Source organism: Denticeps clupeoides, chromosome 17 (assembly GCF_900700375.1).
Source record: "Denticeps clupeoides chromosome 17, fDenClu1.1, whole genome shotgun sequence".
Classification (NCBI taxonomy): Eukaryota; Metazoa; Chordata; class Actinopteri; order Clupeiformes; family Denticipitidae; genus Denticeps; species Denticeps clupeoides.
Window position 1 is genome coordinate 17,004,340 of NC_041723.1, and position 27,949 is coordinate 17,032,288.

At 41.2% G+C, this 27,949-nt stretch overlaps 5 protein-coding genes across 11 annotated transcripts; 2 read left to right on the plus strand and 3 right to left on the minus strand.

Annotated features, from left to right (window-relative positions):
• On the minus strand, nucleotides 1-6,264 carry LOC114766784 (uncharacterized). Of its 2 annotated transcripts, XM_028957983.1 has the most exons (6): nucleotides 6,251-6,264; nucleotides 3,180-3,206; nucleotides 2,963-3,016; nucleotides 1,208-1,247; nucleotides 1,059-1,086; nucleotides 1-973 (listed from the first exon to the last, which is right to left on the minus strand). In XM_028957983.1, exons 4-6 carry the CDS (start codon nucleotides 1,211-1,213, stop codon nucleotides 114-116), a joined length of 894 nt encoding a protein of 297 aa, XP_028813816.1. In that variant the 5' UTR covers nucleotides 1,214-1,247; nucleotides 2,963-3,016; nucleotides 3,180-3,206; nucleotides 6,251-6,264; the 3' UTR covers nucleotides 1-113. The 2 variants fall into 2 exon arrangements, with proteins under 2 accessions (XP_028813816.1, XP_028813817.1); XM_028957984.1 differs by lacking the exon at nucleotides 6,251-6,264 and having other exon boundaries at nucleotides 3,180-3,279.
• Nucleotides 6,265-6,287: 23 nt separating this feature from the next.
• Nucleotides 6,288-7,566, plus strand: rps27l (ribosomal protein S27 like). Its single transcript, XM_028957988.1, has 4 exons — nucleotides 6,288-6,396; nucleotides 6,942-7,050; nucleotides 7,176-7,286; nucleotides 7,362-7,566. Exons 1-4 carry the CDS (start codon nucleotides 6,391-6,393, stop codon nucleotides 7,385-7,387), a joined length of 252 nt encoding a protein of 83 aa, XP_028813821.1. The 5' UTR covers nucleotides 6,288-6,390; the 3' UTR covers nucleotides 7,388-7,566.
• Nucleotides 7,567-7,575: 9 nt separating this feature from the next.
• dnaja (DnaJ heat shock protein family (Hsp40) member A) lies at nucleotides 7,576-11,215 on the minus strand. Its single transcript, XM_028957985.1, has 8 exons — nucleotides 11,011-11,215; nucleotides 10,588-10,730; nucleotides 9,404-9,584; nucleotides 9,145-9,249; nucleotides 8,817-9,044; nucleotides 8,481-8,711; nucleotides 8,281-8,381; nucleotides 7,576-8,167 (listed from the first exon to the last, which is right to left on the minus strand). The coding sequence occupies exons 2-8, from the start codon at nucleotides 10,717-10,719 to the stop codon at nucleotides 7,955-7,957; spliced, it is 1,191 nt and encodes a 396-aa protein (XP_028813818.1). The 5' UTR covers nucleotides 10,720-10,730; nucleotides 11,011-11,215; the 3' UTR covers nucleotides 7,576-7,954.
• Nucleotides 11,216-11,908: 693 nt separating this feature from the next.
• Nucleotides 11,909-19,256, plus strand: acsbg1 (acyl-CoA synthetase bubblegum family member 1). 3 transcript variants are annotated; one of them, XM_028958295.1, is made up of 14 exons: nucleotides 11,909-13,103; nucleotides 15,215-15,276; nucleotides 15,455-15,732; nucleotides 15,823-15,911; nucleotides 16,004-16,124; nucleotides 16,222-16,302; nucleotides 16,387-16,536; nucleotides 16,768-16,944; nucleotides 17,029-17,210; nucleotides 17,331-17,564; nucleotides 18,125-18,342; nucleotides 18,427-18,566; nucleotides 18,643-18,889; nucleotides 18,975-19,256. In XM_028958295.1, the coding sequence occupies exons 1-14, from the start codon at nucleotides 13,024-13,026 to the stop codon at nucleotides 19,049-19,051; spliced, it is 2,136 nt and encodes a 711-aa protein (XP_028814128.1). In that variant the 5' UTR covers nucleotides 11,909-13,023; the 3' UTR covers nucleotides 19,052-19,256. The 3 variants fall into 3 exon arrangements, with proteins under 3 accessions (XP_028814128.1, XP_028814130.1, XP_028814129.1); XM_028958297.1 differs by having other exon boundaries at nucleotides 17,029-17,198; nucleotides 18,975-19,051; XM_028958296.1 differs by having other exon boundaries at nucleotides 15,458-15,732; nucleotides 18,975-19,051.
• Nucleotides 19,257-20,900: 1,644 nt separating this feature from the next.
• idh3a (isocitrate dehydrogenase (NAD(+)) 3 catalytic subunit alpha) lies at nucleotides 20,901-27,413 on the minus strand. 4 transcript variants are annotated; one of them, XM_028958205.1, is made up of 12 exons: nucleotides 27,316-27,391; nucleotides 26,807-26,866; nucleotides 24,305-24,367; nucleotides 23,991-24,074; nucleotides 23,667-23,781; nucleotides 23,393-23,580; nucleotides 22,394-22,527; nucleotides 22,049-22,151; nucleotides 21,880-21,944; nucleotides 21,720-21,804; nucleotides 21,485-21,637; nucleotides 20,901-21,380 (listed from the first exon to the last, which is right to left on the minus strand). In XM_028958205.1, exons 1-12 carry the CDS (start codon nucleotides 27,340-27,342, stop codon nucleotides 21,297-21,299), a joined length of 1,161 nt encoding a protein of 386 aa, XP_028814038.1. In that variant the 5' UTR covers nucleotides 27,343-27,391; the 3' UTR covers nucleotides 20,901-21,296. The 4 variants fall into 4 exon arrangements, with proteins under 4 accessions (XP_028814038.1, XP_028814040.1, XP_028814041.1 ...); XM_028958207.1 differs by lacking the exon at nucleotides 26,807-26,866 and having other exon boundaries at nucleotides 27,316-27,413; XM_028958208.1 differs by lacking the exon at nucleotides 27,316-27,391 and having other exon boundaries at nucleotides 26,776-26,828.
• Between the last annotated feature and the right edge of the window lie 536 nt (nucleotides 27,414-27,949).

A 27,949-nucleotide genomic window follows, 5' to 3' on the forward strand; every position in this document is an offset into this window, starting at 1 on the left:
AATCAGAAGGATGACACATGGGATGAAAGAGGATGCTCCATTGTCATCATACTTCATAAGTATGTGCTGCATCTCATTTGTCCCTCCTGGCTTTCGACGGAAACACTGAAGTATCATCTTTCCCCTTTCTTCCACAGACTTCTCAAGTTTCTCCAGAAACTTGTTATATTTGTAAGAGACTCAAAGTGCATGTACATCTCTTTGGGCATGAAAAGATACGGCCATTCCCTTTTCAAGTCCGCAATCGATGGAGGTGGGTAGGAATTGATGGACTTCCTTTGAAGATAATATGTTGCCTTCATTAGCTGACTGAGATGTCCTCTCTCAACCCCAGCTGGTCCCTCAGTACTGTAGAGGTCTTTCATTTCTTGTTGTTTTTCTTTGAGACTCTCCTCAGTCTCTCCTACAGGACACTCAGGCTGCCATCTCACACATCCATATTGGTCTGCTGGTCCTGGGGCAATGTCTTCAGATGTCTTTGAGGTCTTTTTCAGTTTTCTTCGTCTTGATAATGTGCAGCCACGATTAACATGCTCCACTCTTGTTTTTAGTTGAGTCAAAAGTGATCCATAGCCAGAACCAATTTTTGTGCCATCTTGCAGGACATCAGCAAAGCTTTGTGGATACTGTTTAACAATCTTTTTTGCAACAGTCAAGCACTGTAATTTTGATGGATTTAACTCTGTCAGTCTCATCTCATCAATGACAATTCTTACCATTTCTCTGCGATCTTTAGCTGTGGGGCGTCTTCCAACTGCAATGGCTGTTTTAACACCTATAGGCATCCTGTTCCAGGGAACTTCAAAGTTTTCTGGCCATACACTTAAGTCTACAGTTGTACTGGAACTGTTTGTGCTGGAGACACTTGGTGGGCATGAGGAACTAGAATTTGATGATGGAGAGTCCTCTGTTGTGGTATGATGGGGTATTCTTGTGGCTTCTTGTGGATTTACTTTGTCATAACCTGTTTGGTCTGAAACGGAAAAAACATGATACAGCTCAGTACCAATCACAATTAATGTTGAAGTAGTTCAAATTAAAATTATTCTCTGATTTACCTTTATGTTGTCTTAAATACAACTCCAGCTGAACACACAGATATTTTTTCATAATTGTGATGTTTATAACCATACAATGCAAGTCATTAGTATCTTTGCTTAAAGGGACAGTTCACACAAAAATGAAAATGCTGTCATCATTTACTCACCCTCATGTTATTCCAAACATGTATGAGCTTCTTTCTTCTGCTGAACAAAAAATATCACATTTTGAAGAATGATGGTAACTAGACAGTTGAAAGCAGCCTTTGATTTCCATTCTATTTTTTTCTACAATTGAAGTCAAAGACTACCATCAAGTGTCTCTTTACCAACATTGTTAAAAATATCTTCTTGATAGAGAACCAAGGCCATAGATGATTTGTCTTTTTGAAATAAGGCGTTATTGGCAATATTACATCCATCCCAAATGTCCTCAAACACATCCTTGTTTTGTTGTTGAGAATGAGATTGTTCATATTGCTTTCTGAATGCTTCTGATTCAAAAAGGGCATTAAGAGTTTTCTTTATTGGAACATACTGGGCAAAGCATTCTTTCCCTGAGTCATTAGCACCTAAATACACAGGCACTGGTTCAACATAGTTGAAGGAGTTTTTAAAGACTGTTTTGCAACATTGATCTGTACGCAAGATTGAATTTCCTGCGTTAAGTATGTCATTCTTTTTAAGGTCTTCAATAACGTCAATTATTGCATCACTAGACAGCCCAAGTTCTGACAATCTGTCCTTTAGATTTGAGAAGATGTATGCCTGGGTCAGATCATGAATTCCTTGGACTTCCTCTATGATGAAGGTAAAAGAAGCTTTGCCTGCAGTTTCAATTAAAAGAGTGACAAATTCTTCACTTGGCTCAGGCCCCTCACTCTCATCTTGAGATGTACTGTGCTGACACGCATGTTGTAATGGGTCTGATAAAACTGCTTCATGTAGAAGCTCAGGTGGACTGTTTTTGTGTGTTCTTGAGATATGAGATGCAAATGTGGATTTAACAGTAAAAAGGGCATTTTAATTCTCTTCCCTCATCTATGTGGCCTTTTAAATGTCTAATTAGATCACTCAGAACTGTACATGTGAAATTACAATGTTCAATCTGGCAAATCAGTGTTGTGTCTGTTTGCTCAAATCTGACACCTCCACGTGACTTCTGATAAGCCTTATGGTCTCTATATAGATGAGACTTGAATGCTGAAAATTTTGAAAAAAGCATGGGAACAGTCAGGTACTCCACAGGTAAAATGGCGGTTTGGAACATTACTGTGTACTTTTACGTGTCTAGTAAAACCTACAATGGTATTGCTCTCATATTGACAGAATTTACAGTGATACATTTCTCATTTAGATTTAGGTTGTCATTTCGACGGATTCACTGCTTATCGTTTGAAGCAAAATTGTTTACATTACGTTTGGTTTTGACTCCGTGATGTTTCGGCTTGCGTGACAAATTTTTTTTTTTTAAAGTTAACGATACATTCCTTTACAAAATATACTTAGGGTTTCAGAGAAACTCATCCAACGATGTTAATATTTACGTTTTTCAACAGCAAAGACAACTGAGCACTTCATGTAACTGTCATGACCCGGACCGGCAGGGGTGACTCCGGATCCGGAGTCCGGACCGGAGTTTCATGTTCGTCTCGTGTAATGTTCCCTGATCGTGTTCACCTGGTGTATATTTATATAATTGTATAAAACTATACTGTGTAGTTTGTATTAAACCCCTGTCGCGTGAAATCGTGCGAATACGTCCTTCTTCATCGCCATGTCCAGCCCACCCGTGACAGTAACGTTAGTTACTTCGATAGCAATGCTGTGCCTGCCAAACTACAAATACTCTAGAAAGCAAAGGCAAATAAAGCTAACAAACTGCAGGATATATCAACATTAACATGACGATAACGATTTACCTTTTACTTTAGGCTGCTTTCTGAAATGGCGCGCACCGCATTTCTCCTCCTTGCCTGAAGCAACAGATAAATCAAGTTAATACACATCCCTTTACAAAATGGCTAAACATAACGTTTAGAGGGCATATCCTGCTAAAATTATATAACGATATATATGAATTACTTAACATTAAAATAAATAATTAATACTTATGGAAGTAAATTTAATTGAACTTACCAAAAAATCGATTGCTGTTTATCTTCACTGTGCTTCAGTCCACCAGATTTCAAACCATATCAGCCCGCGCAATCCCATAATGCAACAGAACAGTAAATTCTTGTAAAAATATTTAAAATACAGTGAAAGCACCTCCTACCTGTAAATTAATTACAGCTAACAGTGAAATATACAGTTAACACTTGTAAAACATTATATAACCCATAATGCATAGCAAATTACAGCAATAAATTGTAAAATGGCAAAACAGAGAGTTTCTGTACAATTTTGCTGTAAAAAATACAGCAATTTGTTACAGTGTAACAATGACTACATTCCTGGGCTTCAGCCTGAACCCATGGGTTCACCACAGTGATAGACTGGCTTGTTCTCATGACCGACATCTCCGCCGCTTTTACCATTGCTGTAAGGTACAGCCCAACCGCACAGCCCATAACATCATGGCTCAAAGGGAAACCCACGTGGCTCACCTGATCCACAGCTTACCTGCACTATGGAGGTGCACACCTCCAACCTGGGTGGTAGTAGCCTAGTGGGTAACACACTTGACTATGAATCAGAAGACTCAGGTTCAAATCCCACTTACTACCATTGTGTCCCTGAGCAAGACACTTAACCCTAAGTGTCTTCATATGAAACACACTACCCATTTTTTTATATGTAGCGTAAAAGTTAAAATAATACATGCAGCGTTATCTGTATTTTACATTTCAAAAAGAATTTGCTGCTCCGAATGGCTTTTTGAGTGTTAAAGGTTGCCGACTCCTGCGTTAGGGACATACAGTTGGAACTTACTTTTTTTTTACTTTCTGTCTGATATTAAATCTTTCAGTTTTAGGCCCATTCAGATTCCCAAAATAATTTCTATTTGCTAAATGTCAAAATAATGTGTGAGAGAATTTTTGTTGGAGATTTTTTTATTACTTGCTTAAAAAGTCAAAAGTTTACATACGTTTGCTTAGTATTTGGTACAGTTGCCTTTAAACTGAATGACTTGGCGCAAACACTTTGGGTCTCCTTCCACAAGCTTCTCACAACAGTTTAATGGAATTTTGGCCCATTCCTCACGACAGAACTGGTGTAATTGAGGTTTGTGAGCCTTGCTCTCACACGTCTTTTCAGCTCTGACCACTAATTTTCTATGGGATTGAGATCAGGGCTTTGAGATGGCCACTCCAAAACATTGACTTTGTTGTCCTTAAGCCACTTTGTAACCAATTTTGCAGTATGCTTAGGGTCATTGTCCATTTGGAAGACCCATTTGTGCCCAAGCTTTAGCTTCCTGGCTGATGTCTTTAGATGCTGCTTCAATATTTCAACATACTGTTCTTTCTTCATGATGCCATCTATTTTGTGAAGTGCACCAGTCCCAGTTCACAGTTCACAGTTGGGATGATGTTCTCAGGTTTGAAGGCTTCCCCCTTTTTCCTCCAAATATGACAATGGTCATTATGGCCAAACAGTTCAATTTTTGTTTTGTCAGACCACAGGACATGTATCCAGAAATTAGGGTCTTTGTCTCTGTGTGTATTTGCAAAGTGTAATCTGCCTTTTTTTATGTTGCTTTTAGAGTAATGGCTTTTTCCTTGCTGAGTAGCCTTTCAGCGCATGTCGGTACAGGACTTGTTTCACTGTGGATAGTGATACACTCTTACCTGTTTCAGCCAGCATCTTCACAAGGTCTTTTGCTTTTGTTCTGATATTGATACGCACATTCCGCACCAGAACATGTTCTTGGACTCAGGAGGCATCTCCTTTTGAGCGGTCCTACTTTATCGGCCTACTACTCTATGCCTTACTGTGTAGTCATCCATCAGACAGAGAACATGTGACGAACCGAGCATAGTATATTAGCATTGACTGTTCATTGCCGCTGTGGTACTTGTGAAGCCGAGCTGCATTATTATTATTTTTAAAATTACCACGAGACTTGCTCGCTGGACAAGTGGAAACACAGTTTAAACAAACAAATGGAATTATTAATAATTTACTAAAAACCTCTAGTAGGTGTGCATCAACAGAAGCAGGAGTTTGAACCGTGTCTTTGCTTCTGTAGTCACCCTGCTACAGTTCAGTAGCTAGAAAATACCTTGAACGCTGGGTTAACTGACACATTGTCTGTGGAGGCAGAATGGTGGTAGCCTGGAGGGTAACACACTTGCCTATGAACCAGACAACCACAAAGTCACAGTTTCAAACGCCACTTACTACCATTGTGTCCCTGACCAAGACACTTAAAGGTCTCCAATCATGACAATTTCCCTTTGTGAGATTATTTAACATTAATACAAGTTCCCCTAGCCTGTCTATGGTCCTGCAGTGGCTAGAAATAGTGATAAAGGTGTCAAATAGGTTTAAAGAGTGCTTTGGTCATTCTGCTTCACCGTTCGTGGAATCTGTCCACTTATATGTCCACATAAATGGAAAGGTTACGTCCCGTCCCAAGCCTTAGACACAGTCTGAGTCTTAAGTTGCACAAACAATGACTTGAGTTTAGACCTGGATGCTGTGACATGTGAGTCATAACTCATAAACCTCGCACTGCACCTCGTATTCTCTGAGCCCCCAGTACTGCTCGCCTGGTCCCTCCATCTCTGGAGGTAAAAGGAAGACATTCATCTAGACTCTTCTCCATCTTGGCCCCTCGGTGGTGGAATGAACATCCCCTCGAGGTCAGAACAGCTCAGTCACTGAGCACTTTCAAACGGTAGCTCGAGACCTTCCTCTTTAGAGAATATTTAGATGAACCTTCTTATTGTCTGACTTCTGTATAGAAACTACAACAGAGAGAATAGAAAGATTGTATTCATAGTTGGGGGTCCTAATGAACCAGAATTGATCACTCCATCGATGGTAACATGAAAGCACAAATGCCTTAAATGTAAATGAAATGTAAATGTAGACAATGTTCATTTCATGGAACATGGAACAAAAAAAATATTATGACTATTCAGACCACCAACCTCCACTCTTGTGAAAGAATACACATTCCCGGCTACAGTACATTCCCACAGCTCCTATTGTTCATCATTTAATATAAATAAATTACATAAAACATTTATTTCACCCACGTCAGAGCGCACGGACGTCAGAGCATGACGTCATCCTCCGTGTTCGCGGGACATGCCACGGCACGTCCCCGTGTTCGGGGATTTATAGAGCCGATCGTGGCAACACGCGGAGACGTTCGAGGAAGCCGCTGGCCGACAACATGCCTGTAAGTAGACGCGCACTGTCGGCCCCGAAACGCCACGATTAAGGACGGACGGACGCTCGCTCAAAAGAGAGCCGACTGATTTCACTCTTTCCGCCATCGGTGTCGTTTTTGAGCGGAGTTTTATTTCTTTTTCCTCCCCCTGCGGTAACGCATGGTGCGCGGGAGGTTTATCGCGGCCTGCTGCGTTTTCACTCGTGCCAGCTCGATTTGTACGACATGGAGCACGTTCCTCGTCATTCTTGTAATATCTAGTTTGCATTTTCGTGTTTTTATGTCCTGATTGCAAACGCAGGCTGGCGTTCTGCTTCTGGCGTTGTCTGTTTACAATAGAACCTCTGGACCTGCTCCACCTTTCTTAACGTTAGTTCCAGTATTACCAAAACAGACGCAATAAAGTCGATTGCGATGTTCTGTTATCGTGTTATTGGTGACTTTGTCATTTATTACTTATCAACTCTACGTCGAAAACGCGTGACGTCTGAGAGGTGTTGATGAGAGTCAAGTTTCCGTCTACATCGCCGGCCTGATTTCTGGGTCCTTTTCAGTTGGCGAAGGATCTGCTCCACCCCTCCTTGGAGTTCGAACGAAGACAGCACAAGAAGAAAAGGCTTGTGCAGAGTCCCAACTCTTATTTTATGGACGTGAAATGCCCAGGTAGGTTTGTGGGTAGTTTTCATTAAATTTTCTTGTGTAATATGTATATTAATATTTCAAATTCAAGCAAGACGTCTGTGTGCGCACTTCAAGAGTCAAGACGTGCTTCACCTTTGCCCTCCTAGGATGCTACAAGATCACGACGGTGTTCAGCCACGCCCAGACAGTGGTGCTGTGTGTTGGCTGTTCAACGGTGCTCTGCCAGCCCACGGGAGGAAAGGCCAGGCTGACAGAGGGTAAGAGCGACTTATCAAGCGGACCTTGGTTTATAATGAAGAATCTGGCCATTAACCCATCCCCCATTCACCCAGGTTGCTCTTTCCGGAGAAAACACTGAGGCTGAGGATCTAAATGGATGTCACTGCACGATGCCTTAAATATTCATTGATTGCAATGAGCGTAATGTTGAGATGTAATTACAATGAAAGGTACATGGCAGGTTCTTTCTACCATGTCTTCAGTCCCCGTTTTGTGAATAAAGAATAATGCATTCAGTCCCTTCTGAGTTCACAAATACCAGATATGAAATGTATCAGATATTTTTATTTGAGAAATGATGAACACGTGAAAGAGAGAGCTGGTATTACCTTCATAGAAAGCATACAAAAGTACCCATCTGCAGTTAAGGGCCTGCTTATATGCAACAAACAAAACATCTGAAATATCAATACAAAATGATTACAAACACAGAGATTCATGCGATATTTTCTGCTCCTGGTGCTTACACTTAATGGGAAAGATAAAGTCTCCATATTGCTTCAAAAGCAGATACATGGAACAAGAACCTGTGCTGTACACGGAGCCCTCAAAGGTCTGTATTCAGCAGCGTACACACAGAACTCACTCTAAACTACTCACTGCACAAAAGAAGGGGGAGGGACAAGTTACATGGTGCACGTTACATTCACTGCGTCTGGCACTGAACTCCACCTCGGGGAGCTTCATCCTCATCGTAGGCCTCCCTGCTGTAGCTTCTCCGCTGGGATTCCATGTCGACGTCACAGAGGTCCACTTCCTCCAGGTCATCAGACAGCATCACATCTTCTCTCTCTGGCAGGAGACTTTCCAGCTGGGGCAGCATGTGCACAGGGAGCCAGTTTTTGTCTGGAAACTCCACCTGCAGGGAAGATGTCTCAGTATCATATTGGTGTGGTTGTCCTAAAAATGGGTAAAGATCCTTCAGAAATACTAACTTTGAGGACATTGAAATCATATAGTGAATGCACATACCTCAAATTCAATAACAAGCTGTCCTTTTTCATATGGCTGTCTGTAAACAGGCATGCCTTCACCCTCTACACACTTAACATCATTGTGCTTCACCACCTGACCTGTAACACATGCACAACAGTCAACTTGAGTGTGCATTTAAAAAATGGCCAGCTAATATACAAGAAAGGGAAGACCACACTAAAAGCACCCTCGTTTACCTGGTGGAGAGGAAACAACAAGTGTTCTGTTGTCTAGTGTGCTGACGGTCTTTTTGAAACCACAGAGCGCTTCCACTAGTTTGATGTTCATCTTCATAACAAGGTTTATGTCCTGTCTCTGGAATACAGAGTGCTCCATCTGATCCAGGACAATGATTACATCACCAGGCTCCAGTCCTGGTTCCTGATCCCCTTCTCCATGGAATGTGACCTTCTGTCCATCTTTCATTCCTGTTAGGAAGCGCATAAAGAAAAACACACTGGCTTTTATGTTGAATTGCTCATAAACACAAAAATACAAACAATTATATGTTAGCATTTAACTGAATCCTATACCTTTGTCAATGTGAACTTCAAGAACCTTCTTCTTGCGTTCCACTTTGTGTCCATTACAGGTTTTGCAGCGGTCTTTAGCGCTGAATCGCTCTCCCTGCCCCTGGCAATCTGAGCACATGCTCTGAATCTGCTGGATCATTCCTGGCCCGATCTGCTGCACCTGAATCTGAATACCTCTGCCTTTACAGGTTGAGCACTTCTCCAATGCTCCTTTTTTGCCCCCATAACCTGCAGAAAAATGTTAGATTTCAGCAACTCATTACCCCTATTTGCATATACAGACATAGATACTCACACATATATATGTGTATTAATTACAAACACACACCATCACACTTTTCACAGATGACATTCTTCTGTAAACCAAGTTTTCTTGTTGTGCCATTGTACAGATCTTCTAATGAGACCTTAAGCTGGTGAACCACATTCTTGCCTAAAAAAGAAAACGCATCAGAATGATCACAAGACCAACTCCTAGGGTAGCAGTTATATCTGTAGCGACATACATAAAACTACAGAAAAACTGAGATGGACCATCAGTACACAGATATAATATATACATTCTGATTTGTAAATACCACTTATACCTTTCCTTTCTCTCTGGGTTCTACCACCGCCTCCAAAGAACATGTTAAAAATGTCCATAGGGGAGGAAAATCCATCTCCTGCCATGCCGCCTTCTTTGATAGCCTGTTCTCCTCCTTGGTCATACAGATCTCTCTTCTTTGCATCAGACAGTACTTCGTATGCTTGTGATATGAGTTTAAACTGTGGAAAAGAAATGAATTATCTATATGCAACATCATGCATCATTACATTTTAAGGAAGATCAATACACTTCCACTTTTTGCTATTAACTTTAGTCTTGATTTAAAAAATTTAAGTATGCATGCAAAATGCATGAACATTTTAAAATGTCAACACATTTCGGATAATACCCAACATATAAAACAAGAATGGGAAATGGAACTCAATGTGACATTGGATGATGATACTTGGAAAAGTGTTCTGGTTGTCATATGGGGGTGGGGAAGGAATTTGACTGGAAGTCTAAAATTCGAATTTTCAGGACACCACTAAAGTCTCTCCGCTCTGGGAGTTGGGGTAGCAATAAGTGCTGGAGGAACTGTGGACTTGGGGGTGATCAAACGCACGTATTCTGGGACTGTCCCACTGTTCAACATTTTTGCACTGAAGTTAAGGGGTACATGGAAGGGCTCCTTAAAGTGAATCTTTCCTTGGACCCTTTAACATGTCTAGTGGACAAATTCCCGAATTATCTGTCCCAGTATCAGAAAACTTTGCTACATCTCCAGAAAAGTGATAACTTATTGGTTGAAACCTGAACCACCCATGATCTCACAGTGGATAGTTATAAGCCTTGTTGGATAGGCCATTTATGTCTGTTTTAAGTTTACATTTTTGCTTGAAGTTTTTATATATTTTTTTTTCCCTCAGATTCTTATTGTAATTATATATAATTTATTTATATTTATATATCTTTATTTGAGAGCTTGATCCCAATCTCAGGACTGTTGTTATTGTTTGTATTTACGTTGACTGTTAATAAAAGTAATAAAAAAGTAATACAAATAAAACGTCAACACACACATATGTAAAAGAAATAGGAAAAAACTATCGACCACAAGCGGAGAGGGAATTTGGCCAATCAGCGAGCGTAAGCGAGCGACTCGTTCCAGAAAGTTCCAGCACTGCTATCGATCTCAGTTCCGTGTCCTTCACCCCTGCGGCGTCTCGGTCGGCGTCTCACCTTCTCCCCCTCGTTGGGGTTTTTGTCGGGGTGGTATTTCAGCGCCAGCTTCCTGTACGCCTTCTTGATTTCCTCGGGCGAAGCTTTGGGGCTGACGCCGAGAAGGTCGTAGTATCCCGTCTCCCGGACCATCGTTGCAGGACCTGGTCGTTCGGACAAGAGGACGACGAAGACATCCTCGTGATACGTCCACGCAATGATCTCACACAATAAAGCGCACAACGATACAACATGACAAGTTCCATTTCATTTTTACCAGAAATCCTCAGCGTGGCTGAGGTTAGCTTAGCACCGGCTAACACTCGCCGCAAAAACAGCAGGCGCGTCGAATAAACATAAAAAAACGGCAGCAAGAACAACGCCGCTCGCACCGCGAAACTGCCCTGCGTGGGTCTTTAAAAAGCGCGGCCACGACGTACTCACCGTGCGGGCTCCTCTCCGGCGCTGCTCGGCGTGGGTAAGGACTGCTCGGGCTGAGCGCCGCTGCCGGCTCTATATATAACCTCCCGCCGCGGAGAACTTTCTGGATCCCGAGCGGTGGCGCCGGAAGCCGAGCTGGTGTTCCGTGTTCTGCGCTCCGTGTTCCGTGTTCTGCGCTCCGTGTTCCGTGTTCTGCGCTCCGTGTTCCGTGTTCTGCGCTCCGTGTTCCGCGCTCCGCGGTCGAGCCTTATTTGCGAGCGCTAATTCGGGCGCGTAGCCGCTCGCTCCGAGGCTGCTTTTGTGGGGCAGGTTTTGTGTTGTTTCATGCACGTGTATCCAATATTTTGTTGAAAAAAATGCAAGATAAGAGAATTTTTTTTATTAATCCCGTTTTAATCACTTTTAGGCCACGAATTTGCAAGAAACGAATGTGCATTTTGTCCTTAAAGCATGCTCAAAGCAACAAGAGAAAATAATAACAGAACAGTAGTACTAGTGCAAACAAGTAATAAATAATAAATAACTGTGTAACATAAAGTGACATTAATTAGATAAGTGGTGTTGTGGCATAGGGAGAGAGGTAGCATGTTGTGATGGATGAAAAACAGACATTCAGTAGCACACAGGAGGGTATCATCGCACAGTCCCATGAAAAAGCTGATATTAACATCTGATCGTAAGAAGATCACCAACAGAATGGGGAAGAGTTGAACAGTCTTATTGCCACGGGTAAGAAGGGCTTCCTGATGGTCCATCATGGAGGTGTGCATGGCGAGAGGAGTTGTCCATGATACTGAGTGATACTGATACTGAAGTTTTTTTTTTTAGCATTCTCCTCTCAGACACCTCTGTCAGGCTCTCCTGTCTGACACCCAGGACAGGATCAGCCTTTTTGATCAGCTTGATCAGCCTGTTGGCATCAGCCACACTTATATTTAATATATTCAAACCATGATTTCAGAATTCAGACTGGCTGTGTGGAGGAGCCCATTGTCGATGTTTATCTCTATAAATTCAAAGACTTGAAGAGTCTTGAGAATTTATAGATTTGCATCACGGTGAATAAGGCACAGATCACTAAGGTGAACAAGACAGTATGCATAATGCTGCAAGGTTTTTGGATGGTACGCTTATGAATTGATAATGAAGTGCTTGTCATCACAATGAAATGTGTCCTCTGCTTTTAACCATCACCCTTGGTGAGCAGTGGGCAGCCATGAAAGGCCCAGTGGCACCTTGGCGGTTTGGGATTCGAACCGGCAACTTTCTGATTACGGCTCCCTTTCTTCACCCGTTAGGCCACCACTGCCACCACTGTATGCAATGACTAAAATTTCATAATTATGGGGTGTAGTGCATCAGGGCGGTAGTCATCATCACTGATGGCTTTGTCTGTTCTGGTACGAAAGTGATAGATTATAGGCATGTTGGGCTGGTCAAACCTTTATTAAAGTTACATGACAATTCAAATGTACAAAGCGTTCTTATTCATTCTACAGTTGTTCAAAACTAAACTAATAAAAAATACTGCATACAGTGCTTAAAATAAATGTAATCTATCTATCTATCTATAATATGGGTTATTTCTGTTACTTGTGCAGAAAGAAACACAATACACAAATATTTAAAGATGACAATTCCTTAGTCTGATTTTGGGCTTCATTCAAGTTATTTGAAGTCTGAACTGTAACATTTGCATATAAAAAGGCTCTGGGCTCATTGAAATTCTGCACGCGTCCTTGTCCTAAAAAGAAAACCCTTAAACCAAAAGAGAAAATGTATCATTTTCAATTATCCTAACATGTCACAAACTATTTATTATGACCTTATTTCCTGGAAAATATATTCCATGCAGTAAAAAGCATAAAAAGAGAAGTAGGATTTTATGCTGGGTTTCCTTTAAGTCCCAACCTCGGGGACCCGTCCTATTCAGCAGTACCTCTTGTCAGCTTAGGGGGCTGTTCACTTCATTTATGCCAAGTACTGGAAAGAGAAGTGCAGTAGCCCCCAAACAGCATGATCATCAACAGCCAAACATCTCAACCAGCACAGCTCCAAGAAAACCAGCATACTTGTGGTGAAATCTTGGACAACAGGTATGAGTTTTTAAATATATAAGTCTAGTATGAATGGAAGACAGGCTGTACTAACATGTGTTAGCCAGCTATATTAAATTAAAACTGAAACATGGGCATTTTCATTGTATTTTTAATGCGCTTTTGATGTGCAAGGATGACAGACACATCCTAATGCAATTTTGATTATATCTGTGTACTCTTTAGAATTTAATTGTATCTATATCTGAACAAAATAGTCCAAAAAGATTACAAGTAAGGCAACATCTGTCATTGTTTTTAATGATTAATTGCATTTCTGTCAGCATATTCTAATTTGATAATTCAGTACTGTGCATTAGACCTATAGCATTTACATTTAAAGCATGGTTTATAAATGGCCTTTTTATTCTAGAAGACATTTCTTACCTCTTAAAGTCTATCTAGTCTTTTCTAGAGGAAGAAGAAGAATCATTTGTTTTGTCCATTGGTATTCCACATAAATTCAATTACCTTTATTCTATTTAACTGAATGAGATGTATTCTTTTGGCTATAGGCCCATTAGTAACAGCCTTTTGGGTCCAAAGGTATTTGCAGCCACTGACATCATTTTTAACTGTATCTGGTGTGACATATGTTTACATAAACCAGTTGTACAGCAGTGGCCTCACGTATTGACCGAACAAACCTGTGCTTCAGCACAGACTGATTTTCAATCCTCTTCCGAGAGTCCAACAGTCCATTCCAAGCATACAGCTTGTCATGTGATCTTTCCACTGATCCTGACACCAGCAGGCTATATAATCATACACCATGCCCTTTCTAGCACAATCCTTTTCCCCAGTCCTTTTTATGAGAGGGTATGGTGATGGAAATACTTAGAGAAATGCTGATACAAAACTGTAAATGCCGATATTAAAAGTAATGTCCTGTTGGAGTAAAACACTTTCCTTAGTTTAGTGTTTCTCATACTTTTCAGGATAAGAACCGCCTTCTCCACACTCCACTATTATGGTTGGCATACACGTACCATTCACACACTCTAACTTAGGCCAATTCAGAGTTGTCCTTCCACCTGGTGCGCATGCCTCCATGAAGCTGTAGGAAAAAAGATCGATAACAAGAGAACAGAGAACCAAATGCTATTGACTAAAAAGAAAACCAAGGGCTCCTTCATTCCCAATATCAATTTAATTTGGTCCATTTTTTATTCTAAGATAGATTAATACATCTTTACTTTACTGAGCAGACGCTTTTATCCAAAGCGACTTATAAGAGGAAGACACTAGCAATTCTCTTTCGATTTCTATAGATTTTGAGTTTACAAAACTAAGAGCCCTGATAAGGCCGAACTTTTGTTTGATAAACAGCATATCAATACAATACTGATAAACAGCATAACTTGATGTTGTTTGATTAATTTGCTTGATTTATTTTTAATTAACTGGTTGCATTAGGCTTTCATGGTGTAAAGAGTGCTGTTTGAAAGAAAAGTTTTTTTTCTTAATAACAGAGCAATGGAAACAATATTCAATTGTCACCATCAGAGCAGGTGTGCTTGTGTTTTTATTTAAAAATTCTGAAGTAATTAGTAAAAGGGTGAAAATGATGTACTAAGCTGTGAAATTAACTCATTAGATCTCAGACAAACCAAATGTTCAAGATGGAACAAGATTCATCAAGCTGCGCCATTGTCTTACCTATATATAATGTGCACTTTATAATGCACTCGATAATAGTGCACCTTGGTGTCTTACTTATACTGACTACCATCTCACTGTGAATCCCGTTGCAAACTGAGTCTAAATCCACTTTTAAATTAAAGAGATTTCATGAAGGCCCTTTATAACCAAACACACAGAAATCCATTTATTTTTAGGGTTTTCATTGACTCCTTGGCTGAGAGTTTGAAAAGTTTCTAGGACTGATTGGAACAACCCTTTCTCTAGTATTCTGTGTGTCTGTTCAAACAAAGCCTCTGGGGCTTTGGTCATGAGTGGCTAAAGCCTGACATTGTCCAGGCTAACAATGCTGTGGTGCAGCAAGTGCCATGTGATCCAATGGGTGCAACAGTGGCTTCGGTCTGAACGCCAGGAGTCTCAGCCCACCATCCTCTGAAAGGTCCACTCTGCATTTCCACTCTGCATTGCAGACAGGATTCCATGACAGACACCAAGAAGGAGGAAGAGGTGCAGTTCTTAGAGGATGAGTCCCGTAAGTAGGCCATTGGCATCAGACATCTTCTGAAGACTGTTCTGTTTGCAGGAGTATCATAAGGCATCGTAGAAAATATTTTCTTACTAGAACATGACCATTATTAGGATGATTAGTCTTTATTATTAGTACCACTGATTGAATGCAAACGGATTGTTGATGTGACCATGAATGAAAGCAGAAGCAAAGAAGAAGAATTTTGAAGAGGTTCAAACCAAGGTGGTCCTGGCCCCAGCCCAACTGCTTTGGACCACAGAGGCCAATGGATCAGTCCTGCTGAGAATGGATGAGTCCTGTCCTCAAGAGGCAATTACAGTACACCAGATGTTCTTGACATCAGTTCAAAAGTACGGTCATTTGTCAGCCCTTGCAAGCAAGAAAAAGGACAAATGGGAAAAGATCACTTTCTCTGAATACTACCATTTGTGCCGGGTGGCTGCCAAGGGCTTTCTGAAGGTAGTATGCTTTTCTTGATCATTTCATGTGCAAATGGATATTTTGCTATCTTATTTGCTATTCTTATAATGTGTTCCTCTCTGCATGAAGCTTGGTTTGGAGCGATTCCACAGTGTGGCCATTCTGGGATTTAATTCAGCAGAGTGGTTCATCTCTGCGGTTGGCACTGTATTTGCCGGGTGAGGTGCACACCAGAATGATCCTTTGAGCAGCAAACATTTTTCTGAAGTTACCAGTGGACAATCGATAAAACCTACTTTTCTTATACTAGAGGCATAATGACAGGAATCTATGCAACCAACTCTCCAGAAGCATGCCACTATGTGGCCAATGATTCAAGGGCCAATATAATTGTAGTAGAAAACCAGAAGCAGTTGGATAAGATTTTACAGGTAAGCTTTCATGATGGACCATACAGAAAGTTCTAGACTCAAGGTATTAACTTCTAAAACATATGAAATGTTCCCTGCCTCCCTCTTTCCAACACAGATCAAGGAAAACCTGCCCCACTTGAAAGCCATTGTACAGTATTCTGGAGCTCTCCTCAATAAACTACCTGATCTGTATTCGGTACTTTTTTGTTTTTAACATTATAGTCAACTAAGAAAATCATGTCCCCCAAAATAATGCTGATGCGTCATTTTTTGTTGACAGTGGGAAGAGTTCATGGCCCTTGGCCTGGATGTGCCTGATAAAGAACTGGATGACATCATCAGTAGCCAGAGGGCCAACCAGTGCTGTGTCCTGATTTACACATCTGGCACAACGGGCATGCCGAAGGGAGTTATGCTCAGTCAAGACAATGTGAGTTGTCCAGATATATATTTAGTTAGATGATATGTAAGTGGCTAAGGTTGTCCCAAAATGCTATGGCTGATCATAAAAATGGACTCATATTTCCCAAAGCAGCCAATCTAGGACAGTCATAATTATCATGTATTTTTGCCTCTTGCTTCTGATGTTCTAACTGGCTTGTAACGCTGAATAATTGCAATAAATATATGCATGTGAATGGAATTGCTTGGTCACTGACAGATAACTTGGACGGCTCATCATGCAAGCAGGGCTGGTGACATGCAGCCTGCAGAAATCAAACAGGAGGTGCTGGTGAGCTACCTTCCCCTCAGCCACATTGCTGCGCAGATCTACGACCTGTGGACTGGCATTCAGTGGGGAGAGCTGGTTTACTTTGCACAACCGGATGCTCTGAAGGTAAAATGTTGGACTTGTTCATATTTTGTATCCCACATCAAATCATGGGTCTTAAAATAATTCTCAAGTTGTTTCTTTGTGCAGGGAAGTTTAATAAACACTCTGAGGGAGGTACGCCCCACGTCACACATGGGAGTCCCTCGTGTGTGGGAAAAAATGATGGAGAAAATAAAAGAGGGCATTTCCCAGTGTGGATACATTAAAAGGAAACTGGTCACATGGGCTATGTCTGTTAGCCTGGAGGCCAATCTAAGGTGTGCCAACAAGTAGGTGACTTTAGGTGGTGAAAATCAGGCTTACTTTCTTATCATTTCTTAAAGGTCTCCCCAGGGGACCTTTACTCTTTCATAGTAACCCTTTCACAATTTGTCATTACTCCCCCATAGAGATGAAGAGAACTCATTTCTCTTCGCTCTAGCTGATGGACTAGTGTTAGAGAAGCTCCGTGCTGAGCTGGGCTTCACCTGTTGCTCGAAGTTCTTCTCTGGAGCAGCACCCATCGGGAGTGAAACTCTTCAGTTCTTCTTAGGGCTCAACATTCAGCTGTATGAGGCCTACGGTATGAGTGAAACCTCTGGACCTCATTTCATGTCAAATCCTAAGGTCCACAAATTAACAAGGTAGGCACCTCAGAAAATTGTACCAGCTAGATCAGATAGTCCAACCGACATTTGTGCCACAACATTAATACCACTTGGCTTCATGCATCCTGGATATAAGACACTCACCATTTTCCACATGAGCTAAAAGAAAATGTGCTACACGAAACACAGCAAACTACAATGCACTGTGTGTTCTGACACCTTTCTATCATGATCAACATTAGTCTCCATCCCTCCCACTGAAACTGCAAATGTCACTTCACCTGTCAGTGGATTTTATTGCTGTGGCTAGATTTGATTAGTCTATTGTAATAGGAGCTTTAAAGGTCAACTGGTATGTGATATTCTGTTCTGTAAGACCATTGGTCTACAACAGGGTTCACCAACCCTGGCCCTGGAGGGCACCAGTCCTGCACCAGATTAGATCTTTCCTTAGATGTTCCACCACACCCCATTAAACTCAAAGTTGAAACACAAAAGTGTGCCAGACACATGCCCTCCAGGACCGGGGTTGGTGACCCTTTATCTACACCAATAACCAAAAATAAAGACCATGATATTTATGGTTATTTTTCAAGTTGTGGTAAGGTGGTTCCTGGTTGCAAGTTCAAGTTGGCTAATGTTGACAAAGATGGAATTGGGGAAGTGTGCTTTTGGGGTAGAGACATATTCATGGGATTCCTCAACATGGAAGATAAGACCAAAGAGGCATTGGATGAGGATGGATGGCTGCACTCTGGGGACTTAGGAAAGTCAGATGAAGAGGGATTTCTCTACATCACTGGCAGGATTAAAGGTATAACAAGCCTTTCCTACTGAACAAGCTGCCTTTCCTACTGAAATTATGTGCTCACCTGGGAGGTGACATGTCCTCACACAGAGCTGATCATTACTGCCGGTGGAGAGAATGTCCCCCCTTTGCCCATAGAAGATGCAGTGAAAAAGCAGGTACCCATTATCAGCAATGCCATGTTGATCGGAGACAAGAGGAAGTTCTTGTCAATGCTGCTCACTCTGAAGGTAGTCTACTTTCACAGCATTCCCCATTAAATGTTCCTGTGTAGAACGAAAGCACAGAAAGTGTTCCTTGGTTTAGTGTACCACCAGCACTGAGACAATGGAGCCAACAGATGACCTCAGTTCAGAGGCTGTGGAGTACTGCAAGCAGCTTGGCAGTCAAGCAACAAAAGTCTCTGACATAACTGGAGAAAAGGACAAGGCTGTATACCAGGCAATTCAAGAGGGCATCGACAGGGTTAATTCCCGAGCCATTTCCAACGCCCAGCGCATTCAGAAGTGGACCATCCTCGGCAGAGACTTCTCGATCTCAGGAGGGGAACTAGGTTTGTATCTTCAGACTACAGATGCAGCACACAATATGAATAAAAAAAGTTTTAAACATGACTTTACAGAGACTAATTGTTCTAGGTCCAACGATGAAACTACGCCGCCCTGTTGTCCTTCAGATGTACCATAATGAGATTGAAAGCTTCTACAAAGAATAAGGACAATCGAGAGAATGACACTTTGGAAAAACTGTTAAGTACTAAAGCAGCACGTACACATAGTTTTTGAAAATACTAAGTGCCTTAAACCTTTTTGGCAGTCACCCATTTCACATACCTGTCACCGCACAGATTGTATGAGTTAATATAATGTTGTACGTCTCATTCTCACCATTTCTGAATAAAACTTTTTGCATTGTGTCAATATTTAAGGGTCTTAGGGTCTAACCAAGCCCTTTATCCCTGAGTGTCTCCTGAGGGACTGTCCCTACTCAGCTATGGATAAGGGGGTCTGATAAATGTGGTTAAATATTAACTAGATCACTACTACTTTACTAAATTATTATTACATGTATACAGTGGAGAAAATAAGTATTTGACAGATCAGAATTTTTATCAGAAAGGGGATTCTTCCCCTTTCTGCCTAGAAGTTATTCTGGCCCATTCTTCCACACAAATGGTCTTTAAATCTTGAAGGTTCCCAGGGCCTCTTTTATGAACGTTGATCTTCAGTTCTAGCCATAGATTATCTATGGGATTTAGGTCAGGTGATTGACTGGGTCATTCAAGCAATGAAACCACTTAATTGTTTCCTTGGCCTTGTATTTGGGATCTGCTTTGGTGTCTTGCTGAAATGTCCACCCTCTTTTAATTTTCAACTCTCTGTTAGATGGCAACAGAGACTTATCCAGAATGTCCCAGTACATTTCTCAATTCATCCTGCCTTCAATATTAGGAAGTCTGCAAGTACCTCTTGCTGAAAAGCAGCCCGAAACCATGATACTTCCACCCCCAAACTTAATTGTTGGTATGGCATTCTTGGTGTGGTGGGCAGTGCCATTTTTGCTTTCATCTGACCATACTGTAGTCTCCCAATAATTCACAGGCTTCTCCAAATGCTGTTTTGCAATCTTAACTGAGCCTCAACATGCTTGCATGGATGCCATGGTGGTTCAGTGCATTTCTTATAGTTTCTTTGAAACAACAGTAACTGCTGGTCTTTCTGAACTTCTGAGTGTTTATTGGATCTTGGAGAACTGTCATGATTATTTTTGGACTCCTTGGACATGGATCTTTCGAGGACATCATCGTGGCCGGGTTTCTCTCTCAGTACTGACAATGTCAGGTAATCTAGCTTTCTATTCCTTTTTGCACCTTGTTATCTTCATGTGTTCAATACTTGTCATTTTACTTTATTTCTTATGACTACTTGCATACACAAATGTTCTGATTTCTTTCTATAACTACATCTGGTAGCTGGGGACAGTGGTGGCCTAGCGGTTAAGGAAGCAGGAAGGTAATCAGAAGGTTGCTGGTTCGAATCCCGGTCCGCCAAGGCGCCACTGAGGAAAGTACAGTCCCCACACACTGCGCCTGTCATGATCACCAAGGGTGATGGGTTAAAAGCAGAGGACACATTTTGTTGTGTGCACCGTGTGTTGTACTTTACAATAACAATCACCTCACTTTCATCTGGTGCAAATGTCGGCAATAGCCCACTTACTGTTAAAAAATGCTGATGTGTCTTATTTGCCCCAGTGTATATAATCCAGTATATACACACACCTATAAACGTACTGTAAACTTACTCTGCTCTAAAACTATAATGTAAGCATCTGTAACATTTCACAATAACTAAAGTATTTCTGCTTCTAAATGAACTATAATCCTTATGACACTAAAAATGAGTCTTTCATCATAATTTATGTTTATAGAGATAGACCAGAATGCTCAGATGCATGTGGCAAGTGATATGAGAATTGAGATATGTTTGCTATGTTCTTAAAATGGTAGATATAAACAATTTGGCATATACACAGTCACAGGTTAATAAAAGTAGAAATTGGCATTCAGAATTAAACACACATGCATTTTATTGAAAATAACAGTAATTTAATGTTTTTTTGAAATCTGAAACCAGACGAGTTCACGTAAATGGCAAAAAGACACAGCATGTTAAAATGAACTGGACTAGGAGTTTGCTCTAGTCAATAAATATGAATATTTTAGGGTATGCAAATTAATAAACAAATGTATCACACATTCCACAAAACAGAACCCTGTGACAAGGTCTTAAGACATTGCTGGCTTTGTTCAAAGAAAGAAAAAAACGCCACATTCAGGGTCTCAACACTCCTGGAGTCATTATATTCCACAGATAAACACAAGTACACTTAAGAGTAGAATTGTGCGCATATATAAGAATGATAAGAAGATGCGTTGTCTGTGTAGAAGTGTTTGCCTTTTACTCCATATCTTGTACTCTTCTGCAGATTTCACCTGTAAACTCTGAGCACTTTGAGTTACCACCAAGGTCTTTGGTTAGAACCTGAAAATTAACACACAAAAAATGAAGTAAAGCCCATATAGACAAATGTGGAAAAATCTAACTATACTGATAAATAGAGAAGAAAAATGTGCCTTGTGATATACCTTCTTGTCTCTAATGGTGTCAAAACAGGCTGTCTCAATCTTCTTAGCTTGACCATGGAGTCCCATGTGGCGAAGCATCATAACCGCACTGAGAAGAAGGGCAGTGGGGTTGGCCAGATCCTTTCCAGCAATGTCTGGTGCAGTTCCATGAACCTGTTGAAGAAATAAAGTATAATTTGGTGGTATCAATGGTGGAGCCAAAAGAAGTAAGACAGACGTCAAAAGAGCCACATACTGATTCAAAAATGGCAACGCCATTTGCACCGATGTTTCCACTAGGAGTCACTCCAAGACCACCAATGAGTCCAGCACAGAGATCACTGGAAAAATAAAATACAATTTCAAATATACACATGCGACATAGATATGTTGCTTTTAAAACATGGACCACAAACCTCAAAATGTCACCATACAGATTAGGCATGACCAGCACATCAAACTGAGTGGGATCCTGCACCATCTGTGAAGCAACAGGGTTTTAAAGATTCTGTGCACTAAATACAACAAGTGTAGTCCAGGGTCAGTGTAGGCACACAGTACAGTAATGAGATGGAAGATGCATACATTCAAGCAAACGGTGTCCAGATACATCTCAGTGAATTTGATATCTTTGAAGTTCTCAGCCACCTCTCTGCATTTCCTCAAGAAGAGTCCATCAGACATACGCCTTCCACAAGATAAAAAGATAATTTGTTATCGGAAATTTAGATTAGACTGCAAATCATAGAATGTTATGAATATGCTATATATATATGCTAATATGTTATGTTCAATATGCTAATACATAAACAATATAATTATCTATCTATAGAGTAGTATTCAAAAAATACAAATACAATGTATATGTCAATTTAGTTTTCCCCAGCAGTTGTTACATTCACTACTGCTTATAATGTATTGGTGACTTACATGATGTTGGCTTTGTGTACAGCAGTGACGCTCGCTCTTTGGTTGTTTCTGGCATACTCAAATGCGTACTCAGCAATTCGCTGACTGGCCTCCTCTGTGATCAGCTTGATACTCTGTACAACTCCATCAACAATCTAAATGAATGAAAAAGAATAAAAAGAGTGATCAAAAATAGTCCCAAATTGACCCCAAATACGCTGTTTTCCTTGATCAACAAAAAAAAAAAAACGCACATGCGCAGATCTCGCCACTGACATAGGTGGCTTAGTGCACTGCCGGCAATTCAGGGCAGAGTCGCACTCTCTAAAAAACAGGGATGAAGCTAACCCAAAAACAGATGCCAACTCAGATGAACACTTAATTCCAAGAGATCACAGTTCCAGCCATATATGTAAAACAAACATACTACGAGTTGCAGTTTTCCCCTACATAAAATATAGAACCAGAACAAGAGCACTCAAATAACCAGCTCGTCCTGTGTGAAAGACTGAACACTGAAGTGCAAGGACCCTTTTCCCTCCATTTCACCTCCTCGGCAGCTCTTGCGCTAATATTGAACGTTTAATAAAACAAATTTTCAACATGCGAAACACTTTTACCAAATCACCAAAACACATTTACAAGTAACGAAAAAAACTGAGCCCGAACCCGACCTGACCCTAGACAACATTTACAGCTCTAGTCTACATTGCAGCCCATGATCTCTGGCGCCCCCTCACTGCAGTAGAGGCTTCCAGTGAACAATTACATACAACCTTTACGTAATAGCAGTGAGGGTAAACTTCAGCTTAATTTAAATGTCAATTTTGAAGAGGTCTAAAATATGTGATCAAACATTTTTATTTAATAAAATTCAGATTTTTTTGTTGCACACTGAAGCTTTGATTAAGATTTCAGCTTAAAAGGCCGACTGTCCACAAACGGGAAAACGTGCAGAAAAAATATTATATCTATGCTTTTAATATCCACAGGACTCTTCAGTGCACGACATCTACATACCACATGTTCAATACCGCTGTACTCTCCTTCAGTATTCTCTCTGATAGTGACCAAGTCCACATCAGTATAAGGGGTCTTGTAACCCTCGATGGACACACAGGGTCTCACATTGGCATATAGATCAAATGTCTTCCTAAGCAGCAGATTCATGGAGGGGTGGCCAGCAGCAATGGGTGTCTTTAAAGGCCCTGGGGGAAAAAAAAAGGGTTGCTACCACCATGGGAAAGAAGTCACAGAGGGAAATACATGAGTTAATATAAAGTTCATGAAATACCTTTGAGTCCGATTTTGCTTTTATCCATGGAATCTTTGGCCTCAGTTGGAATCATCCATTTCCCTCCAGGTCCTTTAATGGCTGTTACATTTCTCTCTTCCCACTGAATGGGGGCCTGTAAGGAACAGGAGAGCACATTCATTCAGCAGAGATTTATCAAGTAACAGCTAATGTTTATTCAATGACCACATAATTACAACATATTGCTCTTTCACAATTCTGAGTTTATAACTGCTCTGCAGCACTCTTCTTCTATTTGTTGAAACTTGCCCAGTGAAAATATGCGTTCCAGCACTTAGGCTTCATTTTGTTTCAGATGCTTACTTTAGCAGCTTCAAATATCTTCATCACGGCTGTAGAGATCTCAGGGCCGATTCCATCTCCTGGGATTAACGTTACAGTTTGTAGCTTGGAGGACAAACATAACCACAGTTAAACAATAATTATCCATGATTTTGTGAAGTCTTACTTGTTTTTAAAAAATGAAGTGAAGGCATCTGCAGGCTGCCTAACACAACGTGAGGTCAGACCTCAAAGCCAAAAAGGGCCTGATGACCCCAGATCAAGTTAGGCATCTACTACTGCCTTCATGCTTCTTGTTCCAGGCTAGCGATAGAAAGGATTTTTAAGAAACTCACCCCTCTTGAAAAGGTTCTGGGATGTGAGGCCTGGCTCTTCATAGCCCCCACCACCCGGGAAACCTGCAAGAAAAAACACTGTTGTTAACAGTGGAACCAAAGAAAAGTGGTTTCTAAAGCCTGCTAAGGTCAGAGAGAATCTTTAACCGTAGACACACACGAGAGTACAGATTGATGAGATCAGTCCTTCTTTCCACAAGTGCCGAGACGGAGCGCTCCTCTTTAAGCAGATCATTCGAAACCTGGGCTAATCCGATCTCAAGGCTGACGAAGGGGAGGAATAAACACGATTAACACCGTAGAGCCAGTTTATGAAGTTGTTGCACTCCAGCTTTTGCACATGCATTCATTGATTGATGAACCATTATCAAACAGACACTAAAATAACTGTAAAAACAGTCATGATACTGTACATATTGGGCTATTCTACAGTTCGCTGAAAATGTAAAAACACGACCTGGTTGGATCACATTACTTTAATTTAGGGCTGCACAATTTGGGGAAAAAAAAAAAAAAAAGACATTGCAATTATTGAGATCAATATTGCGATATGCGATTGTGATATGATAAAGGGCACTTGCTTGTATATCAATGAAAAGTCGCATACAAATTACTAATAGTGAAATGTTTCATTTCAAAGTGAAACATACAAACTACTTAACCTGAACATACAAACTACTTAACCTGAAATGCCCAGTGCTTTCAAAATACAATATTCTACTAAATTAAATAATCACAAAAAACTCTTTACATTACTGTCGATTGACAAACCCTGGTAAGGCTGAACAACTGTTTTGATTATATGTGGCCATTATAAAATCCCGTATTATAGTTCTTAAGTTTAACCAAAACATTGTTTGGAGGCTGACTTGAACACAGGGATGCATAGCTTTGCTAGCTTAACTAAGGCTAAGATTTGTAAACTGAGGTGAATTTCTTTAGGAAACCTTCAAAGTTTGAGAAAAGTTAACTAAACAGCTAAGAACAGTCTAAATAGTTAATGCCTACGTAGCCAAAACGTTGTTTGGAGGCTGACTTGAACAAAGGAATGCATAGCTTCGCTAGCTTAGCCTAGCTTAGCTAAGGTTAAGACTTAAGACGGGATTTTATAATGGCCAAATATATTCTGTTTGATAATGGCCAAATATATTCAAAACAATTGCCCAGCCTTACCTGGACAATTCCCCGGGATCTGGTTTGGAGCGTACAGCGGTTTGTACAGCCCCAAGCAGCACAAGAGTGAGGCAGTTTTATGCACTTCTCTCCATAGACATGTATATGCTTCACTCCATAGCACAGCCTATCGCAATATGGCGGCGACATTGACGTACGTGTACCCACGTGCGAGTCACGAATCTGAGGTCTCCATTGAACTGAATCAAGTCATGTGACCAAACACGTCACATTCGAAGTGAGACTTCAGTCAGCTCGCAAACTTTGAGAGAATGAGTGTTGCCAATTCAATCCATGTACTAATCATTTAAATCGCAGCCTTTTGCGTTCATGTAATTGCAGACTGACATCGCGATTACGATTAGATTAATCGTGCAGCACTACTTTAATTACTCTGCCAAAACAACATACGTCATGCATGCATAACAATGCATGGGAGTGAAAAAAAAGAGGCAAGGTGGATGGGAGATTGTACTTTGTCGTTTTGTGTTGATAGACTTCGGTTGTTGCTGTTCTGTATCTGAAGGGTCGCTGCTGAAATGAACTTGTGTTGCCTGAATATTTAATACACCAAAAGATCATTATTTGGTGTCCCTGTATCGATACACATATTGCTGTTTGGATATTTTCTAATGACCCTAATAATTTGTGTGTGTGTGTGTGTGTGTGTGTGTGTGTGTGTGTGTAAAACATCATGCATTCATAACACAGAACAGGTATTAATTCACCTTGTTTCCAAAGTTTATACTACACCAAATCATTGGCAGATTAATCCCTGTTCCAAACTAGTAAGGTAGTTATGGTCTCAAAGGTCCTCGAAAACATATCTAGAGTTAAACCTCAGTGCCAGTGAATGTAGCTGACAGTAAGGACCTCTGAAACCCCACTCCACCTTTAAGTGGGGGTTAGCAGATCTGTGAAGGACATTTTAGAGAGAGTAAGTAAGGCATGTGCACTAAAAATGACTAAAGCACATTGGCAGTCAAATAAGCTTGGAAATTATCCTCACAGATGTGGAACATGGTTCATATTTACAAATCCACATACAGTTCACTTCACTGAAGCAATGTACATAACTGCCATGTAGCTGAATTATGAACAGCAACAATTGAACAATTTCATTCCTAAGGCAGTGACATGACCTTGGGCACAAAGAGTGGATGCAGCTGGGCCCTGATCCAAGAGGACAAAACCCCCTGCTGAAATGTCCACCTCAGATGTGCTAACTACTTCCAAACATAAAAAAAACCTACGCAACAAAAGAAGAAATAAAAAAGTGAGTAAGGTAGAAAGCTCACTGCCATTGCTTGAAAGGGAAGCTGATCTTACTTCCTGGGTTTTAGCCTGGTCTCTCGTCCGTAAACCGCATCTCTCCAGCAGAGTTAAAATCTGGAAAAAGGCGCCAAGGACATGTCTGCTAATTAAAACCGTCTCCGCCTGGCTAAATAAAGTGTTAAAGGTCACGGATGATTAGCAGTTAGCCCGGGAGCTAACGTGGCGGTGCGTGCATCCTTCACACACACACACACACACACATGCTTTTGCCCTGCCTACTAATCTGCAGATTTATCGCGTGGAGGAATATCTCCACGGATTAGCGCCCTTGTTCTGCCCCACGTACTTCTGCAGTGTCGTAAATTGTGTAATTAAATCCAAAAAGTAACAGAAGTGCTGTGAAGGGCAAGTCCACACAAGGCCTCTTTCTGCGGCCCCTCCGCAGCCGTGCCCGCGGCGTCTTTATGGCTGCTCGAAAGGTCCGAATAATCTGGCAGTGACAGAGAAAATTGCAGCGGACAGAGGCACTGTTGTCCTCTTCTGACTCGCGGTTCCTCACTTACCGTTGACCTCCACGCGTTTCCAGCCATCGTCGCTGATGTGCTGCGGGTCCGCGCTCTGAACTGCGACTGTCCGGCTACTCATACAGCGCTCTGCCGCTATCCAGGTTGCCAGGTACGCAAGAAATCATTTCAGTCCATAAAAAGGCTAAATATGAGTCTCACAAGCCGTATGGCGTTCTGGGGCTGTGTGAGGTTGGTCTGTTTAAACCCGAGGATCCATAATCATAAATTTAACTATGTGTAATACTGTGTCAAGCTACTTGTATTAGGGATATTAAAAATCTTGCATGAAACACTTAATTGTCTCAAAATCTGGCAACTGAACACCACAATTTCTGACACCCGGAAGTAAGGCGTGGCCGACTATGCAGTAGGTAGGCTCTCACGCCACCTACTGGACAAACACATGCACATCGAGATATAGTCCACTCGCCTGAGTTAATCAGACAAGAAAATTAAATGTTGTACGTTTTAACCTTAGTAGACGGAACGCTAAAATGGGCTTAACTAATAATCGACTTAGTGGCTTACATTTGTGGCTTACAGTGGGCAGCCATAACCGGTGCCCGGGGCAGTGGTGGTCTAGTGGTTAAGGAAGCGGGCCCGTAATCAGAAGGTTGCCGGTTCGAATCCG

What these genes read in the sequence shown, in the direction of transcription:
- acsbg1 (XM_028958295.1), top strand. Translation starts at nt 13,024, where the DNA reads ATGATCATCAACAGCCAAACATCTCAACCAGCACAGCTCCAAGAAAAC. An exon ending in AGTTGGATAAGATTTTACAG is followed by an intron (nt 16,125 to 16,221) that starts GTAAGCTTTCAT and finishes TTTCCAACACAG; the next exon opens with ATCAAGGAAAACCTGCCCCA. An exon ending in CAATGCTGCTCACTCTGAAG is followed by an intron (nt 18,567 to 18,642) that starts GTAGTCTACTTT and finishes TCCTTGGTTTAG; the next exon opens with TGTACCACCAGCACTGAGAC.
- rps27l (XM_028957988.1), top strand. An exon ending in TATGGACGTGAAATGCCCAG is followed by an intron (nt 7,051 to 7,175) that starts GTAGGTTTGTGG and finishes TTGCCCTCCTAG; the next exon opens with GATGCTACAAGATCACGACG. An exon ending in AAAGGCCAGGCTGACAGAGG is followed by an intron (nt 7,287 to 7,361) that starts GTAAGAGCGACT and finishes CCATTCACCCAG; the next exon opens with GTTGCTCTTTCCGGAGAAAA.
- dnaja (XM_028957985.1), bottom strand. Translation starts at nt 10,719, where the DNA reads ATGGTCCGGGAGACGGGATACTACGACCTTCTCGGCGTCAGCCCCAAA. An exon ending in ACCCCAACGAGGGGGAGAAG is followed by an intron (nt 9,585 to 10,587) that starts GTGAGACGCCGA and finishes TCTTTTCCACAG; the next exon opens with TTTAAACTCATATCACAAGC. An exon ending in AACCCAGAGAGAAAGGAAAG is followed by an intron (nt 9,250 to 9,403) that starts GTATAAGTGGTA and finishes TTTCTTTTTTAG; the next exon opens with GCAAGAATGTGGTTCACCAG.
- LOC114766784 (XM_028957983.1), bottom strand. An exon ending in GTATTTAAGACAACATAAAG is followed by an intron (nt 974 to 1,058) that starts GTAAATCAGAGA and finishes TTTCCGTTTCAG; the next exon opens with ACCAAACAGGTTATGACAAA.
- idh3a (XM_028958205.1), bottom strand. Translation starts at nt 27,342, where the DNA reads ATGGCTGGAAACGCGTGGAGGTCAACG. An exon ending in AAGCAAAATCGGACTCAAAG is followed by an intron (nt 23,581 to 23,666) that starts GTATTTCATGAA and finishes TTTTTCCCCCAG; the next exon opens with GGCCTTTAAAGACACCCATT. An exon ending in GCGTTGCCATTTTTGAATCA is followed by an intron (nt 21,638 to 21,719) that starts GTATGTGGCTCT and finishes TTTCTTCAACAG; the next exon opens with GTTCATGGAACTGCACCAGA.